The sequence below is a fragment of the Haliaeetus albicilla genome, chromosome 14, assembly GCF_947461875.1.
Source record: "Haliaeetus albicilla chromosome 14, bHalAlb1.1, whole genome shotgun sequence".
Lineage (NCBI taxonomy): Eukaryota > Metazoa > Chordata > Aves > Accipitriformes > Accipitridae > Haliaeetus > Haliaeetus albicilla.
In genome coordinates, this window is record NC_091496.1 from 33,728,480 (window position 1) to 33,750,453 (window position 21,974).

Here is a 21,974-nt window from a genome sequence, read left to right on the forward strand (position 1 = left end):
TTCACACCACCATACTGAGGTACGCATTTTTCCTTGGGAAAGCCATCCCATTGTTCCCATGGGGTAAACTGGGAAATACAGAGATCGGGGACCAAAATCTTAGTGCCTGCTAATTTTAGCCAAGGAGGTTTCAAAGATAATGACCTTGGATGCCATGGTCAGCAGAGAAGGATGCGTCCATTAAAGAGGACTATGCACCGTGTCACAGCTGAAGTCAGTGAGAGCTGAGGACACTCAGCGTCTATGGAAGTCATTTTTATCTTAGAATGGGCAACAAAAAAAGACACATGTAAAGGCAAGGCTTTTGACATCATGAATAAATGTGAGTTTCCAGGACAACAAAGCAGAAAAGGAAACAAAACCAGAGAATTCTTTCCGTTTTTCTGCCCTCAATATCATAAAGGGTTTAATTGCAGCACCCAAAAAATATGAAGAAAAGCTTGGGTGCATCCTTGATCTGCTTCTAAATCTTTTACAGCAAGAAGAACATGTACCATACACTGCCTGTGGGAAGTGCATAAGGATGACTTTCTGTACAAGTGCAGTCTTCTTCTGGGTAAAGTTCTCCTCTTATTCTTTTACCTCATGAATTCAATTCTCTAGTAAGTGTCTAAAAAAAGATCCTCCTGAACTGAACAAAAGGTAACAAAGGAACAGGTTCAGTTGGATTTCCATCTGATGCATAATCCAAGCCTGTAAGGTATGGACCCACATGGAGAAGGTAGCTGTAGTCACCGAATACTCATTAGCTTACAGTCGACAGAAAATACGTCATAATATTCTGCAGTTGTAGCTTGTGAGTTATGCCTGTGAATGTGGTCCTCTTCCCTCATTATTTGAAGATAAATGTCTTGCTTTGCTTTTGGGGGTGGGGGGGTGGGGGGGGGGGGTAGGGGAAAGACTTTGGTTTATATGCTCTCCTCCCTGCCAGTTTCTATCCTACCTGTTCCAGCCATTTGTTTCAATATCGTGTCTCACAGTCCTGGGCCTCTTTCAGGTTTTTCATTTCATGTAACAGACCAAAGCTGGATGTTCTCTAATCTTCCAGAGCTGCTGCTTTAATTACAACTAAAACTTGAAAGCAGTCCAGTCACCCATGAAACAATATCTAACATGGTGAGCATGCCCAGAGAGGTCAGCTTGAAAAGCTCGGTGGTTTAGCATGCTGTAGCCCAAACAGCAGCTGGAAAAGACCTCATCCTAGGAGATAGGAGAGAGATAGAGTGGTGGCTGGCAGCCCAGGGGAGCCTCAGCATTAACACTTCTGAAACACAAAGGAAAGAATACTGGCTTGCTGTTGGATTTAAATAGGCAGGACTTCAGGTTGAAGGGAAGAGATTTGGTCTGGGTTTGTCATTTGTGTTCCTGCACTCTTTTTATGCGCAGGGTAAGGGGGAGGTAGGTGGATTCATGGCAGTTTGCGGAGATAGTGGAAAAAAGATTCACAGCTCTGTGGACCTCAATCTGAGTAATAGCTAGAGAACTAGCAAGAAATAAAAGCAGGAGGAGAAGCAGAAAGAGGGAAGGTGGCAAGCAAGATGGGGTGCATGGATCATTATTACGACTCCTGCAGATTACATGACTTGGCTTAAAATTTGTCTGTTCCTTTCAGGGGTCTGTAGTTTGTAACATTATCACACAAAAGAGAAGGTACAACCCCTTCCATAATCAATGTAGACTTGCTAGTACATTTGCCATCCTACTAATTGCCCAATGTCAAAAGAGGGAGATATCTTCTATCACATGCCTCAAGGCGTAAGATTTGATTACGCATCTCATTATCTTTGCTCGCATCGGTACAAACCTTGTTATTAGTCATAAAACAGACCATCTCTTTTCTTTCCTGCAGATTGACTATGCTGCATGAAAAAAAAGGCTTTTTTTATGGATTCTGTATTTATTGCCTTCTATCTTATTTGATCATCCTCTTGCGATGGAATGACAGGCACACAATTGGTTTCCTTTTGCCTATTGTAAAAAGTGTTACAAACTCACTTCTTCCTAAAGCAAATGGTTCAACATTAACATCTTTCTTGCGCTTCCTTGGCAGATTCTTTTGATTATTGCTTCAGTTATTGGAATCATTGTCTACAGGCTCTCGGTTTTCCTGGTGTTTTCTGCAATGTTGTCACAGCACATTAGTGGAACGGAGACGATCCTCAAGTACCTGACTCCGCAGACAGCCACTTCAGTAACTGCTTCACTCATCAGCTTTATAGTCATTATGGTTCTCAACGTTGTCTATGAAAAAATGGCAATCCTGATTACCGACTTCGGTATGCCACTGCTGTACCTCAGATAGAAACTTGGGGTAAAATAGGAAGAAAAAATACCATGTACATGTATAATAAGAACTCCAATAAATGAACACCTGTACCACATATTTCAGAATTTTCCCACCAAGTCATACAATACCATCTAGAAATTTTCAAATACGGATTTTCTCAATATCAAAGGAATATGATATTCAGCTCTTTGCCTGAAAACTCCTTGTATAGACAGCATGAAAGATCAATTGTTTACAGTTTTGTGCTTGTGAAACAGACAAAGCAAAGAAAATTACTATAATAACCAAGCTTTATGAAAACAGATCTGTAACGCATAATGCATTCAATTACATTAGCTTTTGTTTATGGGGAAAATAGCTATTTTCTTGTAAATAAATGAAATAAGGTCACTGTTCCAAAGCTAGATACCATTCCCATGTTATTAAATAGATAAACAGTCACAAATATTATTATTCTTTATATCCAGGCCATCAACATTAAAGTAGCTATTTTACTTTAGATGTGTGAAGTAGTGCGGTGTTTTAATATAGTTTCACTTAATACTGTTTCATCAGTTCAAAGTGTTGCATTTGCATCTTTCCTGAGTGTGCTGGATTTGGGTGCTTTTTTTTTCCCTGAGTTATCAGAATTTTTGCTTGTTCTTTCTCTTTATTGTCAGGGGACAAGTTCTTTCCTTTTTACGACCCATATAGTTTTAGAATTAGCATAATGGTTACAGTATACATGGGAATTATGTACAATCTAATTTATAATGCTCAGTCATATTAAGGAATACAAGGCATACACATACTTTTCCAGCTGAGGCTCTAAAGCAGCTTGTATGTTACTTGTAGGTTGGCTTTTCTTTTTTAATTTGTTTTTTTTTTTTTTCAATTGCAGAGCTTCCAAGGACACAGACTGATTATGAAAACAGTCTGACCACAAAGATGTTCTTGTTCCAGTTTGTCAACTACTATTCTTCATGCTTCTACATAGCCTTCTTTAAGGGTAGATTTGTAGGTCACCCTGGAAATCCAGTTTATTGGCTAGGAAAGTATCGCAATGAAGAGGTAAGAATGTATCATAATGTTTGTTTTTAAACAGCAGGAGCCATTAGTCCAGGTATTCTGCTACAGTTAGGAGTGTATAACATAGTTGTACATATTTAACAGGAGGGTTCAAAAAGTGACTGCCTGCCAAGCCAATTGCCTCCTTAGTAACCCCTAGCATAAAAGAATATGCCGCGAGACCAGTTGCGCTTAGAAGTGTATTACGTGTACCCAGACAAGCTTGTTTTCCCATGGTCCAGCAATCTGTGAATTGGCACATAGGAAGGGGAGAACATCAGCAGAAGCATTCCTATTCTGCTGGGTGACCCTCTCCTCGTGACAGCACAGTACAGACCTGCATGACTTCACCTGGTATTTCACTCTTTCACTAGTGTCCTGTCAACCTATCATATGTGACCATACATGGCCTGGAATTGGCTTTTGCATACCTTACTGGAAAGGTTTGCCTAAATAGTCTTCTTGTATTGCTTTAAGAAATGTTCTCATAATAAACCAGGAATGCATTATTTTAAATGCTTCATCCGTGCCTGAAAAGTTACCCAACTTCAAAAATTTTTCCTGTCTCTCGTAACCTTCAGTGTGATCCAGGTGGATGTCTCCTCGAACTCACAACTCAGCTTGCCATCATAGTAGGAGGTAAAGCGATCTGGAACAACATTCAAGAAGTGCTTCTTCCGTAAGTTGAAGCTATTAAGTGATCTGCTTTTTCATATTTGAAAGATACTGCTTTTGCTTGATGTGTTCATGCATTTGGTCACTAAATTTGATAGGTGTGTATTGCATTCTCAAAAGCATCAGACTAGTTTTTTGGGGCCTTTTTAGACAGTTTGGATATTTTCGGTCTGGTAGCTCTGAGCTCCTGTCTCTGTCGTTCTGTTTGATTTTAGTTGTAATCAGAAATGCTTCCTTCCTCTGCAAATCAGACTCAATGTGTTTCGGGTTGGATACTTAAAACTGAGGCTATAGAGGCTCTGAAACTATTAAACTAAAAACTGTTGCTTAATATTGAGTGGATTGATTAGTTGTTATACATTGGGCTTTTTAAAGTCATGCATAAGTTACTAATTTAACTCATTTAGTTTTACAGTCATATTTGACATTCATAGTGCCTATAGGTTCTCTTTCAGTGGGGCAGATCTCTGGAAGGTCATGTTTTAATGTAAACAATAAGCAAAGTGCTAATCACGAATGCCCTACATTTAATTTAGGTTAAGATACTATCCAGGACTCTGTTCCTTCTCCCAGGACTTGTTCTTTATTTTATGCTGATCAGTGGCTGTTATGTTGCTTGGAGTAGGGAACTCCCAGTTTACTCATGCCCTCCTGAATGCCATAATCACCAGCCCATGGCATTGTATTCCCTCTGGCTGTGGTTCTTCCAAGCCCATGAATTGTGCTCCTTTGCTGCACTCACTTCAAAGCATGTCATAAATACTGTGTAGGGTTGAGGCTAGGGTGCTCTGCTGAGATACGGTGCCTCCCCAATGCTCTGTATATGCTGCTGGTTGCAGGATGGACCTGTACACCCATCCTTCTCTTCAACATCTTCTTTTAGCTGAGGAAGGGTCCCTAGACCTGCAGATGTCAGCTCCAGCCATAAACGACTGACTCCTCCTTCTGTGTACAGGAACTACATTCATCTGACCAGAATTTTGAATTCACTTCCCAGGGTGACAAGTAACATTTAGGTGTTGAAGTGCTGAGTATCACTTCTGGATCTAGTTCTTAACTGCTCCCTCATTCTGCATCTCTGCAAGTATAAAAAGAATCATTTTGTTTTTTTCTCTGTTGATAGACATTTGCCCCCACCTTCCTTTTTTTGAATATGGTTCTTTGACTGCTGAAAATGGCTACTGCCAATTCATCAGTTTTCTTAAATTCTCCTGCAAGCCTTTCAGATGAGATCAGCCTCACCTCAACCCCTGTGAAGGTGAAGGAGCAGCTAATCCTGGAAACTGTTTCCAGGCACACAAAGGACAAGAAAGTCATCAGAAGTAGTCAGCATGGATTCACCATGGGGAAGTTATGGTTGACTTGGTCACACTCAAAGAGTTGTGGTCAACAGCTCTATGTCCAGGTGGAGACCAGTGACAAGTGGTGTTCCTCAGGGATCACTACTGGGTCTTGTCCTGTTTAACATCTTCATTAATGATCTGGATGAGGGGACTGAGTGCTCCCTCAGCAAGTTTGTTGATGACACCAAACTGATAAGTCAGAGGGTTGTGCTACCACCCAGAGGGACCTTGACAGGCTGGAGAAATGGACTGACAAGAACCTCATGAAATTCAACAAGAGGAATTGCAAAGTCCTGCACCTGGGGGCCACCCAGCTGGAAAGCAGCTTGACAGAAAAGGGACTGGGGGTCCTGGTGGACACCAAGTTGAACATAAGCCAGCAAAATGCCCTCATTGCAAGGAATGCTAATGGCATCCTCAGCTGCATTAGAAGGACTGATGCCAGCAGGTCAAGGGAGGTCATCCTTCCCCACTACTCAGCACTGGGGAGGCCACACCTAGAGTACTGTGTCCAGTTCTGGGCAAGAGAGACGTGGACCTACTGAAGAAAGGTCCAGCAAAGGGCCAGAAGGATGATGAAGGGACTGGAGCACCTCACATATGAGGAGAGACTGAGAGAGCTGGGACTGGCCAGCCTCCAGAAGAGAAGGCTCAGGGGGGTTCTCATCAGTGTGTACAAATACCTGAAGGGCAAGAGTAAAGAAGAGGGAGACAGGCTAATCTCAGACGTGCCCAGTGACAGGACCAGAGGCAATAGGCACAAACTGAAACACAGAGGTTCCCTCTGAACATAAGAAAACACTTTTTCACTGTGAGGATGACCAAGCACTAGCACAGGTTGCCCAGGGAGGTTGTGGAGTCTCCATCCTTGGAGATACTCAAAAGCTGTCTGGACATGGTCCTGGACAACCAGCTGTAGGTGGCCCTGCCTGAGCAGTTGGGGTTGGAGCAGATGACCTCCAGAGATGCCTCCTAACCTCAACCATTCTATGATTCTGTGAATTTTGTGATCAGAAGGAATTCATCTGCCTAACCACAGGCTTACATTTAACTTGATTTTTTGTTACCTTCAATTTTACATGTCATTCAGCTGTACAACATAAGTATAAATCAGTATGATTCTGATATATTGCCCCTTCACACTCTTATTTATGGTTGTAAATAACCACTTTCAGGATAAGGCAACAGAAGATTATGCTCATGTTTGAAGGAAATTTTCAGTAATTCAAGAATAACTTAATCCACTGTTCAAAGCTATAGCAGCACAAATGTCAATTTTTTCCATTTACTGAACTTTTTAGGTTATTTTACCAATGTTAGTGGTCTTTTTCTCCCTGGCTGATAGTTGGGTTAAGAATCTAATCGGAAGATACTGTGCAGCTACTAGATCAGAAAAAGTTGTTCCACGCTGGGAACAGGACTACCACCTGCAGCCCATTGGAAAACTTGGACTGTTCTATGAGTATCTTGAAATGGGTAAGTAGCAGTTTAGTTTGGATTCCCTACCACTGCTGGATACAAACATGCTCTAAAGAAAATCTTCATACAAGCAATGCTTAATAAGTGTATACAGAGGAGACATGAATGTTTTCCAAGACAAGTTTTGATGAGCCATTACAGGTAGTTTTGCAGGCTTTTACTAAGCAGCTAAGCCTCAATCCAATTTATAAGTAGGAAGCAGCATGTGACTGACTGTACAAGGAGGAGTATTGCTGCTTCTTTGCCCCATCCTCCAAGAAATGCACCCAGAAGGCAGACCGCTGCCATGTTCTGGTGTTGTACAGCAGAGCCCTGCGTCGGACTGCTCTGCTGGGGCTGTGCAGTCACCAGGACTTGCCGCTGGCCTCCTGGGAGCTGGCAGATCTCCGGTTTGTTGCTACAATCCGTTCTGTCACAGCATTGCCAGCGTACTTGTCGCAGCACTCGGACACCCATAAGATGATCGTTAGTCCAGGCTTTGCAGCACAGCACTGAGACAGATGATAGTAATTTGATTTCTGGGTCTTTGTGATGAAGACGTAAGAAAGAAATGGATGTTTAAATACCCAGAATAGTTCCTCTTGGTGTGTTGTGGCTTGTAACATTTTCCTGTCCCCTTCACCTAGCAGGTTTTTTCAGTACTGTTGTGCTCCTATCTTCTCATACAAAAGATTTGCTAGGAACTCGGCTACTCTTTCTTGTCTCTCTCTCCCACAGCTGAAGTATATAAAGTATACATGCTCATCCATGCTTATCTCCAGTAAGTGAAAGCCTCATCGACGTATGTAACCTCTCCCTTTGACAGTTATACAGTTTGGCTTTGTCACTCTGTTTGTGGCATCGTTCCCCCTGGCTCCTCTTCTGGCTCTTATTAACAACATGTTGGAAATCCGGTTGGACGCGTGGAAGCTGACGACCCAGTTCAGGCGCATGGTTACACAGAAGGCACAAGACATCGGTGCCTGGCAGCCCATCATGCAAGGCATAGCCATTCTGGCGGTGGTCACCAATGTAAGTACAGTGCCAACAGTTGCAAAAGACAAAATGCCTGCACTGCAGGTGTTACATCCAAATGTGGGAATGCCACGTGTGGCAATGTAGCACTTAAATGACCCTAAATGAATTACGAGCATCAGTCCCTTAAGACTTCAGCCGCTGTGAATTAGGCTCTCAGTTACTTTCCAGATGTTTTGGAAACAGAATATGGCTACTGTCTAAAATATTAGATCTAAAGAAAAGAAATTTTATTTAGAGTTGCTAGCCTTCAGAAAAATCTGTTACATGTGAAGACTATAGCCCATCTTTCCTAAAATTATAGCTCATAGAATAGAGACCTTTTCTTAGCTGTAGACAGTCTACAGCTAAATGCATGATTTTTGAAAAAAAATAGGTTGCAGTTTAGCTAAGTTACAATTGATTGTGGTTTCTAATTGTTACAATTCTTATGGTCAATGCCTTCATATTTGAATATGGCTTTAAGCAATTTTGCACTTAAAACAGAAATTCAGCTTCTTTCTTGTGTACTTAAAAATACAATCTGTGCTCAGAATTGCAGCACTTACCTTTTGAAGTCAGAATGAATTTTCTGAGAATTTGCAAATTAATCTGTTTTTCAGTTGGATTTAAAATTAATTTTAAAATAAGTTCTTTAAAATATTTAGAAATTTTTTTCTGATGAATATACTCCTAACAGTGAAGTTCAGACCTTTCAGATTTCCGATATCATTGATTTACCAAGATCTCATACATAGGCTGCATTGTGGGAAGAAAAATAATCCATTGGACTTTACCACTGTGAATTATTTGATTGCTTATTCTTAAACAGTAGCTAATATGTATTATCTTTCAAAAAACTCTCACTGCTGGCCTTTCTTAAAAGAGCAGTGACCCTTGGTTTCCTCTGCAGGGACAGTAGCACAACAGACTGTCCATAGTTAATAGCCTTTTTCAACAGGGTCACCATTTTCTGCTGTTATCGGTGAGATCAGGGATCCCTTCTGACACATTTAAAGGTAGTCACTTCCTCCAGGACCTTGCCCTTGCAGCAACAGTACCTTGTTTTCACTCAGTAGGAGTTTCTGGCGAAAGCAGTTGAGTCTAAAGACAAGAGTTTATCTTAGCCCAAGCTTTCGTAGGAGGCTCTGCCTATTTGGAGAATGGTGGACTTTGGGTAAGAGGAGGGAAATGGAGGTGAGCACTCTACTATAGTTGCTAACTCAATAGTTTGGGGACTTATTTCAAGTAAAAGAATAATTCAAATTTAAATAAGGACATGAACTTATAGCCCTGTATCTCAGGCATCTTCTATAGTCATTAGGTGCTTGGCGGGTCTGGGGTCTCAGCCCCAGGGGTTGTGCTTTACAGAAACAATATAGGGGTAGGTATGTGCACCTTCTTTTCCCACACCCAGATGAGTGTCCCTGCATATTCCTCTCTCTTCCCCCCCCCCCCCCCCCCACTTTAAGAAGTCTTTGTTTTGCCCCTGGAAAGATGAGGTTATTTTTGAAGAATGGATAGATGAGCTTCCATGACCTGACTGCATATTGGGTTATTATCTTCTCAGTAGCTTGTTTTCGTTATTTTGGGGGCTGGAGGTGGTACCATATAGAAATAGGAGTCCAGGGTGGATTTCAGTGATTAGGAAAATTTTAAATGTCAGCCTTAGCTACCAGATGTATTTTCAGGTATTGGAAGGTCTCCCAAAACGGCCATTATTCTTGTTCAGAACTTTATTTTGCACTATAGCAATTCAACAGGTATGGTAAACATAGCTAGGATGTAAAGAGGAGACTCAGGAGGACATAAAGGCAGAGAATTAAGCACAGAGAAATGTCAGAAGAAAAAAGGGAGCTTGAGGATGGAAAATTTACAAGAGAATCTGGGAGACAGACAACAAGCTCGAGCATATGCTCCATCTGTTTCGCAGTGCTATGCTGAGGCAAGCCAAACATAAATCCAGCTGTTCTATAGGCATGTGAACATCCAAAGCCTACTAGTAAATGTGGTGTTAAAATTAAAAAAAAAAAACAAAACTGATGCAACTTTGGTAACACATGTTCAGATTGTTAGAAATGTCAGGTGATGCCAGAGATACTTTGGGGCTCTTTTGGTTTAGTGCTTGTGCAAAAGATTGTTAATGATAACTCTCCTAGCAAGTGATGCAAATCCCAACAGATAATGCAAATTCACAGATGAAGCATAGTTTCATCTAGCATAGCTAGAAGTAGAGTCAACATTATTGGTGCACCAATATCCTCTTTTGAACTATGCAGCTAGAAAACTTATAAAATAAAAGGCAAAAAAGTTTCTGGTGCCCTGGAAGAAAAACAAATATGTTATGCTATTGGATAAGCTAACTGTCTTTCCCAGTCAATCCAGCTGGATCTTGTAATACCACTATGAAATTACAAGTTGTATATACTTCTTAAGATTACTTTAAAATATTCTTACAAGTACCTTAGTCACAGTCCTTATGATATTCAGGGCAGAGTTAATGTGCCCTTCGTGGCCTCAGGGTGACTCAGACACGTGTAGGCTTCCGTTAGGAATGTATTCGTCCCCTGCTTTCTGCAGAAAAATGACCCAGCAATAGGTGTCTGTCACTACCCAGTCACAACCCACCAGAGGCTAATCTGACCTTTGCAACTTCTTTCATTCCAAATTCCTCTTTACGTGCTACACCCCTCAAGGCATCGCTGAAAACATGGAGTCCTGGATGTGCAAACGTGTGTTTACAACTTGGTTTTGCTCTCTGTTCTCCTTGACAGGCACTCAATCCCAACATTCACGTGACTGTTAACTGCAGGCATGTTTCTTTTAGAGTCACCCTTTTTGGAGGTCTCGTGTCTTAGATTAGATAGTTAATGCGGGTGTGAATGCAGTGCGTTTGCCGCTGACATTGGTGGGGCTATTAGCATGCAAGGGGCACAGCACCAGAGACTGTCACGTTCAAAAGGCCCTGCTGCAAGTGTTGTAAGGACCTCGAAGAGATCGGTATTTCTTGCTAATGAAGTGTGGAATATAAAGCCATGTACTAGAGCAAATGCTAGAAGCAGTTTTCTTCCTTTAAGTAGGTTTTTTTCTTGTTTGACATGCAGAATCTAAGACAGGTCATCAGTCTTTCCTTTACCATCCCTGCCTTGATTTTTCCTTAGTACACAGAAACTGCTTCTTCTCTTCTATGTGACTTGTTACAGCTGATTAGACTTGGGTAGTATATCGTCTTCTCCTTCATGCATTACCTTTGTAACACCTGCTAGTAATGTGGAAGCAACTTTTGCACAAAACTATCAGTTTTGAGACTTGCCGCTCAGGCACCGAACAAGTTATTGCATGATACCAAAGCATCTGTTGTTGATTTGAAGACTGATTTTAATTAGTTATGGTATAAATGGAAAGCTGTGTGCAGTAAAGCTTGGGAAGTAAAGAATGTGCTATTTGTTTGTAGTTCTCCAGTGCAATACTCTGAAATGCAGCCCATAATTCAGGAGGAAAGAAAATTTTTCCTTTGAGAGGACACCATAGGATTAGCTTTCGTATTTCTGTCCTTGCAGCTCTCTGGAGCACATCTGGAGATCATTCCAAGAGAAGGAGGAGAGTGAGACAGGGTTCAGATTTAGGATGATGAGAGACCTGGGGCCTTGCAAAAAAATTCAGTAAGAGCAAATATTAAGTTGTGTAAATACCATATTCCAGCATCTTTCTAAATGATACAAAGAAGCAGCATCAAACTCATTTGGTCCAAAGGGAGAAGGGATGTTTTTGCCTTACTGTTCAGTTGCTATTAGTTCATCTACGGTCTGACTGGATGAGCTAATGAACAGAAAGAAATTATATTTAACTAAAACTTTCTATGCTTGCACTTCAGCTAAAAACAGAGTAATTTAGGTGTGAGGTCGTCTCCCTGCAACTGCAAGACACCGTAATATATATTTCTTGTCAGCCAAAAACACCTACTCTGCATGTAAATATAAACAACACATAATTTTCACTTCATTTCACACTGGCATGTAATGCTTAAAAACAGTTTTTAAAACTGCATGCCAACTAAATTTGATTTAAGCCAGAGTACAGTACCAAAAAAAAAAATCTTATCCTTGAAAATTTTAAAGGAGTTTATTTTAGTCTTAGGACGCCTCCCTTTTCTTTCTTATCAGCCAAATTAGAACCAAATATAGATCTTGGACCACGGTCTCAAAAGTATTGCTTCTGCAAACTAGAGTTTAGCTTCTCAGATGCTTCAGAGTAAGCCAGCTCGAAAGGTAAGCCATTGGGATAGTGTTCATCCTTTGGCAGTGGTACTACTTGAGGTGGGGTGGGTCTTGCACCCTTTTCAACTCACCGCCCTTTCCCTTCCCTGTCTTTTCCCCTTGTTGCTGTCTCTTGTGTTATGCTGGCACCAGCACTTTGACAAACGTACGATGAACCAGACCAGGGAGCAGATCCAGCGGGGATTCCCAGCCAGATCAGCACCACGATATATCTGGCATGAGTGATCAGCACAGGGCATGAGTGAACTGCTAGGGCAGAGGCAAGTTGTTTTACCTAGAACTGCCACCAAAGCGTTGTTTGAGGAACCGTAGAAGAGGTGTCCGCATTTTTTTTCATCCTTTCTCCTCTTTCCCCTTCCTTTTTTCTACAAGTGGCACAAATACCTCCTCAGGTCAGGGCTGCCTTGCTGGGATTGCTGCACGAAAGTGGACAGCTTTCTCCCCGTCTCATGAAAATAAAGAAATACGGACTGCATGAATCGCAGACTGGCATGAAGGGGAATAAAATACAGATGTTAAGCAGCTCTTCTGCTCCTCTGTTACCCATTACTGCTTAACTTTGCCCCTTCCTCTGTCCCATGCCTTTCCTATGTTTTTTTTCTGCCCTTTTTATGCATCTCTGCCTAAACCTCCCTCCCCCGATCCCATTAGAACCCTACTTCACAACTCTCTCCTCCATGTCTCTGCCCTGTTTCTTTCCATCCATGTTGTCAACTGTTTTTTTTCCCCTGCCGTGGGACAAAAGACTTCTTTCTCAGCCAGAGTGCAGCTCATCACTCCTTCCTAGGTGCTAGGCACTCAGCTGCAGATCTTGCCAGTGGAAAGTCTTCCTCACAGGGAAAGCTTTTGAATTTGCAATAGCAGAGGAGGAGATTGGATTAAACATAGTCAACCTGTCCTCCAGAATAGGATGTTTTGGGAAGTTCATGAGTTTAGAAAAGACTTCCCACAACAAACCCACAGATCCAATTTCCTACCCAGTTTGGGACTAGCAGACTGAGTAGGACAGGGACTCTCTTGGGAGCAAGATAAAAACAAATGGTCACGTCATATGTAAAACAGCACTATGCAGCTGCTACTAAAAAAATTATCTTGGCATCAGGAGCAGTTTCCACATGTATTGACATTGAAACTTATGAGGCAACAACTGCCAAATGAATTTGGGCTGGCTAGCACCTCAGAAAGAGTGGGACGTTTCTAGGGTCAGAGGTGGATCAGCTATATGTATAATTTATTTAATTCCTTTACTCAAACCTCAGGGTTCCTGGTGAAATTTAATTTCCTATTACTGAACGACTCTTCTGTTGTTTCCACAAGTTTCATCAGGCAGGATTTCTTTAAGCATCTCGTAAGTACATCTGATAGCAAGTACGTTTGCTGAAGGTTACCTTAGAGTAGTTTAAGGTGAGTTTGGCTGCTGACCTCCACTGCATGCTCCTGAGGGAGAATGTATATTATAGTATAACTTTTTTAAGGCATCCAGCAGAGCTAGCGTAATTTAAAAACCGTACAGAGTGCACATTCCAGAAAGAGATTGTTTTATGCCCATGAGTGACTACGTGCTCGTTTACAGAGGGAACCACTGACTGGAAAAGCACATATTTTCTATTTTTAGCTCATACTGTAACTTTTGAGGTACTACGTATATGGCAAAGCCATGCATATTAAGGCTTATTTCTTAAACACTGCTTTGGTTTTTTGTTTTCTTTTTCTGAAATGCAGGCTATGATCATTGCTTTTACATCTGACATGATTCCTCGTCTGGTTTATTACTGGTCCTTTTCGGTCCCTCCTTATGGGAGTCACAGCAGTCACACTATGAAAGGGTATATAAACAGTACGCTTTCTGTCTTCAATATATCAGACTTCAAGAATGCAAGCAAGCCATTTTCCCCTTCTTGGTTTGGGAACCAAACAACATGCAGGCAAGTGTCAAATAACCATTCTTTTCCAATGACAGAAATAAATACTTTTTTTTAATATCTAAATCATCTAATTCAGTTAACAGTATCCAGTAAGAAATGTTAAAACACAGTAAAAGCCAGCATATTTTGAATGGCAGAACTGAGTGGAAGTATTCACCCATAAGTTTGTGCTACTCAGAAAATTCTTACTTTATTTTGGTTTTCTCATTATTGATAGTCTTCAAAAAAAAACACTTTTAAAGTTTTGTAAGTAATTCTTAATACAGTGGCAAAAAAAAAGGACATTTCAGCCAAATATAGCTTATTCTGCAGATACGATTTTACCCATTACTTTAGTTATGTGCAGCTAACTGTTCCTGGATGCATTAAGCAGGGACATGTCTTGCTCCATCCTCTGGCCACAGTGCCGTACTGCAGAGATGCCTGAGACTAGTTCCTGACTTTCCTACCTTGCTTTCAGATACCGGGATTTCCGCTACCCTCCTGGCCATCAGCACCAATATGAGCATAACATATACTACTGGCATGTCATTGCAGCCAAGCTGGCTTTCATCATTGTCATGGAGGTAAGTGTACGGAGTTTTGAGCGTTACTTATTTAAACTTATTTAAACTTCTCTTCCCTCCATGCAGAAAATCCTTCAAAGACATTCTGTCCAGGCATGGCTATCAGAGCTGGTGAGGTGTGCTAGCATGGGCAAGAGCTTGGGAGATGTAAATTAAGTAAGTGTAGCACCATTAGAAAAAGAAGCCTCTGAAGTCATGACATCAGCTGAGGATTGCCCCCGTTTGCAGTTTCTTTTCTCAAGAACTGTAAAATTATTTTTAGTATCAGAAATAGAAGGGACAGTTACACTAAAAATATTTTTACATATACTTAGAGGAAGTTTGCACACAGTCTCATGAATACATATACATAATACACGTGCGCTAGCAGAGTGAAGTCTATAAAGACAGTCACTGCAAGAGGTGAGTCGCTAGATGAGCATCAAAAAGTAATTGCTCCTTCCTCTGCAGCTACAATCTGGGCTTATGAAAGATGGGAGTCAGTCCAACATGAAGGGAGAGGAATATTAGGTATTATTTCCTTATAAAATCTACTTAGGTCTGGATCCAGGGACTACTGAAGTCATCAGAAACATGCGACTGGTTAGATCAGAGTTCCCGTAGCAGAGAGAACTCCGTTGCCCCAGAGTCATTTGAACAAACCTAAAACAATTTTAAAAGAAACTGTAACCACTCTTTCCATGCAGGGGGGGAAGCACTGGGTACCAGGGTTCCCCCACAGCAGGCAGAGAAGTCTTTGTTAAAATCAGAATTAGAAAATCAGAAATTCTTGTTTATCAGACAATTATTCTATTCATTAGTCATGTCTGCTTTTTAAAATACTGTTCTACTGTGATAGATACTGGTACAGAACCCGCTCAGAGTCTTAAGAGGTAATGTGACATTTCATTTATAATAATAATAATGTCCTGTTCAGCCTGACTGACATTTTTTCATTTTCACCTTCCCCAGCATGTCATATACTTTGTGAAGTTTATTATTTCATATGTAATTCCGGATGTATCAGAAAAGACCAAGAGCAAGGTCAAACGAGAGAAGTACGTAACACAGAAACTCTTGCATGAGAACGATCTCAAAGTTGTGAAAAAAACCATGGGGAAAATAGCTGACAAAATTTTCAAAGGAGTAGATAGCACCTTCCGACCGAAAGCTGAATAAGTACTTTTTTATATGGAATAACAGTATTTAGACAACTAATACTTGTCCAGATATTACCAATAGCTAATCAAACACTTTGGATTAATTCCTTTTACTAAACATTGTTTCTTGCAACTGTTACCTGCTCATTTACCTGTTTCCCTTGGACATATGCAACCACTGTGACTCAGATAAGAGGTTTTTTTAAACACTTTAGCAGGACATATTTTGTTAACATGTGAAGGTAAAAATTATTTATCATCTTAAGAAAATGCAGATTAATTCTCAAACACATAGAGTGCTTTATTTAGGCATCACCTATTAGATCTCTTGTTTGACTTGAATAAAACCTTAAGAACAAGAATGATTTGTTGTTAGAATACCATCACATTTTCTGAAGGAGTTTTGATTACTTGCTAATGCAAACCCCAACTATAAAATGAAGAGGAAAAGCCAAAACATGAAGGAAAGAGAAGGAAAATGCAACTCAAAATCATGTTGTTAAGCCATTGGAATTGACATACTAAGCGCTGTTGTGTGCTACACTGAATTAGCTATGCATACTGAGACTTAAATGGATAACAAGATATTTCAATTAATCATGGACTTGGATCACAAGAAGCAGCAGGACTGTAAGCCCATCCTGTTCATCAATCTCTGTGTAAACAGGAGAATTGCCTTTGAAATCAATGCATAAAAACTGACTTTACAGCACTCCAAGTGAGTAGAAACCTCAGGCATTTTATCTTTCCCCAGTCAATGTACTTTCATTAGTTCACTTGCCCATCCTGCTCTGAATGACCATAGCCTTGAAGGTCTCCTACCTCTAACAGTAATGAGTGTTAGAAGTCTTCTCGTGTACTAAATCAGTATTTGTGGAGGGCTGTCTTTTGCATTTCTCCCACCCCAGAGGCACCGTGCTCTTCCCTGAGATTTCGACATAGGAAGAATGTGCAGCTGGACCTGTTGTGATACAACATCGCGTGATAAAGTGAATTCTGACAAGACCATGAATCTATTGAAACTGGAGATTGCAATAAGCGATTTAATATGCCTTAACCATATTATGAAGCTTTAAATAACTAGGAAGGATGTTAGAGGTGTGGATATATGTGCTAGAGCCATCAGTCATCTTCAAATTAGGCTGCAGAGCTGCTTGGCTATTTTGGCTCCAGTTGCAAGCTGGGAGTTAGGGAATTACAGATTAAGCTTGTATGTAGAGCTCCGCTTTGTGTCTGCAGCAGTGATATTCCAGATTATTAATTCGCTTTGTCTTTCAACAGTTTTAGTGGACCAATTTCTACAAATTCTGAAAATCAAAATCATGTTAAAAAATCAAAAGTATGCCTGTACTCTCTAAACCAGGAGATTACTGTTGTGTTTGTAATTTTGTACTCTTCTTAAATCTAATAGATATGCAGAATTTTTAGGCAGATTATTCATATAGCTTTTTACATATTAAGAAGTTCATTTGCAGAAACTATGTAGCATTTATAAGATGTATTTCATCCCATTAATAACCATAAGGAATCAAACATCTGAGTTCTGTAGCAAAACTTCCAAATACTGACTGCTGTGCACCTCAAGCCTATTCTTTGAAACTGCAACATTTAAACCAGAATAGGTAGCACATGAGGGGAGTCCTTGCAGCAGTCATGATACACAAGCTTTCACTCAGCAAGACTTTGCGTGATTGCATGGAAGAACGTGAGAAGAAAGCTTGGTTCAAAAATCAAGGAAAGATGAAAGAGAGAAACTCACAGGTTCCACAGAACCACTTGCATTTCTGACACTGAAGGTTACTTATTATAATGCTCAGAAAACTTTGTGTAGACACCACCAGAAGACAAAAAAAAGATGCAGGACAGAAAAACAAGATAGACCGTAACAATAAATGACAGTCAACCAGAGCAGCGATAGAACCAGCGCTTCTTTGCACAGGGAGTTCTACCCTTTGCCATTTGTTTTGGTTTTGTCAGAATCATGACAAGTCTTTAATGTAACAGGAAGCAAATATAAATTGAGCAGATGGACAAACACTCAGAAGTGTCTAAACAGGGCAGAATTTATCAAAATATATCCCCTCAATACTGGTTTGACCTTTTTCCCAGATCACAGAGCAGTTGAGGTTGGAAGACACCTCTGGAGGTCACCTGGCCCACCCCCCCTGCTCAAGCAGGACCACCCTGGGCTGGTTGCCCAAGGACCATCTCCAAGGATGGAGACTCCACAGCCTCCCTGGGCAACCTGGGCCGGTGCTCGGTCACCCTCACAGTGAAAAAGTGTTTCCTGATGTTCAGAGGAAACCTGTGTTTCAGTTTGTGCCCACTGCCTCTTCTTCTGTCACTGCATAGTATACCAAACTTCTGGTTAAAACAAATTTTTGTCCAAAAAGCTGCTTCATGGAACAATTTTAGTGAAGTACTCAGGACTTCCCTGTGCAACATGAGTTTGGTTAGAAAGGCCAGTTAGCTCCTTTCAGACTTGGAGCTTTTGATTTTAGCTCTGAGCTGACCCATCCCCATCTGCAGTTCTGTTCAGCGGAGAGATGCCATTTTCATACCCCCATCAGTGATCACAGCACCAGTGTGTGCCTTAAATACCTTTTCAGGTGGGGTGTTGGAGGGCTGGGGAGGGCTAGGAGGCATCCTGTGATAAAGGGAAAAAAAATGCAGCACAAAATGGACCATTTCAGGTCATTATTTGGTCTTAAGGAAGCATTTATTGCCCTCTTTGAGAGGTAAAGAGACTAGGGAACAAAGGAGTTGAGTGCCTTGCCCGGGGTCACACTGTGAGCAGTGGCAGAGCTTAAGGCTGATCTTTCAGGAGTGCCTGGTCTTCTGCTCCTTGTTTGGTTCCTGTGGCCTCTCAGTTGCCCCTTTTTACATCAGTTGGCAGCATTTATATTTTGTAGTTTAGATTCCTGCCTTTAAAATAATGATTTTTAAAAAATTCTACATCAGCAAAGCACGTATACCTATGACTTGGGCTCCTCCCATAATAAAATCCTAACCAGCTTCAGGTGTGTTTCTACATTACCATTTTTGTTCAGATCAAGAATGTGCTTTTGAAACTTGTCTTCCACTTGTCCCCACTTTCTGGGCGGTGCTTCCCATCACAGACTGGTCTCGGGGCACAAGGACTGGATCCCTCTTGGTTTAAACTGAACCCGAAGGCACGTTTTAGATATGCACTTAATGGTTTCTGACAGGCACTTAGTCCAGAGAGCTAAAACCACAGCTAGGCTGAAGTGAGCAGTGAGTACTGTGTGGGCATCACCTAGTCAACATCAACTTTTTGCTCTCGTGATTTGCTTCTGAAGTGCCACACTCCTTGCTAATGTAGCTGTAACATTTCATTTCAGAAGACACTATATCAGGAATTCAGTTCAGTTTGCCATATGCACAGTGTTATTCACAGCACAGTTCTGAATGAGAGAGAAAGAAGAGGAAAACCAACAGAGTGCCTAATAATTGCATTTTAATAGTTTGATTTAAGCTGTGCAATTTCTGTAGCCTCTACCTCCAACTGCTGAAATGTGCTCTGCTTGTACACAGGGAGCTCTGCAGAGGCATCAGAACAAAATTGGGGGAGGGCAGCAGTTGCCAACATATGAGTATTTGTAACTCTTTTTTTTTTTTTTTTTTTTTTTTAGGCTAGGTCACTTTAATAATATTTAAGGATTTGCTTGAAGGGAAAACTAACATTTGTTTTAAACTATGAATCAATTCTACTTTTTTTTTTACACTTGATACGTAGGCCAGACTCTTACTTTGTACAGATCTGTTGAAGTCAGGGTGAATTTGGACCAGTGACCATTTCATTGCCTTAACAAGCACCATAAATTGCAGACCGTCACCACTGTTTTAGACTCTGTGTATGTTGATAAAATTCAGAATGTTAAGAATGTGTTTTTTGTATTTTTTCTAAGAATGTTTGCTATTAGTTTCTGAATGTTAAGATGTCTTTATATTTATTGTCATTAAATAAAGTCTATTTTAAAATAACAATGAATCTGATGTTGATTGGCATTGTTTGTTTTTCCATGAACGACACTGCTGCTGCCAAATGCCCCATTTAAATTCTTACAGTGTCATCCCTGTCTAATTTCCATATTGCTCCTCTTTTTCAATCTTTTTCCATTAAACTGTTACTAGTACTGAAATTTATCTCCTGTTTTTTCTGCATCCTCTAGATGGAAGTCATTCCTTTCAACACCAAGTCGATGACAAGGACCATTATGTTCTCATACAAATAAACAGTTTAGGTCTTTATACCCTTTCACTCCTGTCATGATAAACCCTGTGTTATGTTTCAGAGTCATCATTTATTTCTTCATCTGGATCGAGCCTGTGATGCTCCCACCTCCAGGCAGTCCACCCGCTCTGTCTCTCCCTGCCAGCCAGCCATCAGTTCTCTTCTGCTTCTGCTCCGACTCTTCCGCTCTGCTTCGAGGAAACCCTTTTCTCAGACTTAAGAGAACAGGAAGGTTAGAGAGTAATTTTAAACAGAGACCTTCTTTGCACTGAGGTGTGTTTGTTGTTTGTTTCCCTTTGGGATTCCCAAGATCTGCTTTCAGTAGCTTTATGATAGTTGTGGAAGCAGAGGTACTACCACTTCCAACTTGTTTTCTGCTGACCAAGGGCTATGTGTCATACAGATGCCAGTACCCAAGCTCCTTCTGCCACTCTTGCATCGATTTGGCTTTGTTGGAGCGAGAACAAAAGAAACTTCGTGATGAGGAATAATAAGGGTTATTGTCCTACAAGCAGAAGGATATAGTATCATCATAGGCCAAATCTATAAGAGGATGAGGATGGGGTGTTTTTAAATCGACTGATACATTTAAAACCCTTCAAAGAACAAGCTTTAGTATTTTTCTACTTAGGACACAAATAGCCAAAGTAGCATCTTACTTCTGGTGGTGCCTGCTTAGTTTTAATTCTTTCTGTCACAGCGTGGGTGAGTTGAGCTTATTTTGGATAGCCAGTATGTGCCAGATGAAAGCAACCTGGTACACCCCACCTCGTCACTGCACCCCACCTGCACATCACCAGAGATGTCAGCAAAGGTATCAGCAATTCACACCAAGTCTAGATTTTTCTCTGGTATGCCCACCTGTCATTTCCAGTCTACTAAATAAGGCTGCATTTCCTATACAGGGGAGCAGCGCTGGTGGCTGCAAGTTTTATTTTTATTTGCATTTATATGGACCTCAACCGTGGATCAGTTACAGGTACACAAAACACTGAAAAGATATGGATGTAGTTAGTCATAAATAACCTCCACATTGCTTGGGGCAATACTTGCCTCATAAGAAAATATAGTAACAAATTCTTTCCAGGAACATTGAAGAAAGTGTTTTATTTACATGCTGGAAGTGCATCAAAACAAGAGCCTTTTAAAGTTGCTTTCTACAATTTTTATTGCATTCTGTGATACACCTATCCTGTAAAAGCAATGCTAATCACTGGGATTAAAGTTACAGTTTATCAGTCAGCAATGATGCAAAGAAATTAAATCATTTCTCTTCCTTTTAGAATGGGTTCATCAATTCTCTGGTTATTCCAGGCAGTCCTAGACCAGGGTGTGGAAGCGCGCATGTGAATACATATCCTCTGTCCTCTTTCAGGCACACACATACATGCACACACTGACGGGTGTTCTGCCAACTATAAAGAACGTAACTCACGGCCTGCCTCACGCTGCAAGATGCTCTTTTCCAGTAAAGAAAAAAAGGCTTCCATCCAATTGTATCAAGATATATTATTCTCTATAAATCTCCAGGCTAATCTAATCTCCTAAATGCTGACGAGAAAGAAAAAGAAGAAAAAGCATGCAACATAGACCATGGAGAAAATCCTACTGTGTGCCGTGGCACAGCGAGCACAGAGCAAGACACCAAAAAGCCATCTCTAGCATATGAAAAGAGAGAGTTTGGGGGGGGGAGGGGGAGAGAAACTCAAATTCTTAAACAACTGTGCAACACAAGGGAAATTACAGCCAACTCTGATAGCATTAATGCAGTATCAGGGATTTTTTTTTTTTTTTTTTTTTTTAGCTATTCATGTAGTACCCATGTAAGCCTCTCACGTCGTTTCTCAGCTTCTGGGTGGATGTCACACAACAAGTGGCTAAATAAGCTGTGCTGGCAGCCACAGCCACCTGCGGCTATCGCCTTACGTCCCCGTTCTCTGGGCTCCCACTCGGTCTCCTCTTACAGCCGTATTGTGCTCATTCATGCA

The 21,974-nt window shown here is 40.9% G+C and overlaps 1 protein-coding gene across 1 annotated transcript in view; it reads left to right on the forward strand.

The window, feature by feature from the left end:
- The window catches only part of ANO6 (anoctamin 6), a 79,441-nt gene extending 59,702 nt beyond the window's left edge, over positions 1-19,739 (forward strand). Inside the window, exons 12-20 of the mRNA XM_069802233.1 lie at positions 479-556; positions 2,051-2,276; positions 3,168-3,337; positions 3,916-4,013; positions 6,698-6,828; positions 7,637-7,842; positions 13,824-14,026; positions 14,487-14,592; positions 15,544-19,739. Coding sequence (XP_069658334.1) covers positions 479-556; positions 2,051-2,276; positions 3,168-3,337; positions 3,916-4,013; positions 6,698-6,828; positions 7,637-7,842; positions 13,824-14,026; positions 14,487-14,592; positions 15,544-15,750 — 1,425 coding nt within the window. The 3' untranslated portion in view covers positions 15,751-19,739. The remainder of the gene's footprint in view (positions 1-478; positions 557-2,050; positions 2,277-3,167; positions 3,338-3,915; positions 4,014-6,697; positions 6,829-7,636; positions 7,843-13,823; positions 14,027-14,486; positions 14,593-15,543) is intronic.
- The last annotated feature ends 2,235 nt before the right edge of the window (positions 19,740-21,974 follow it).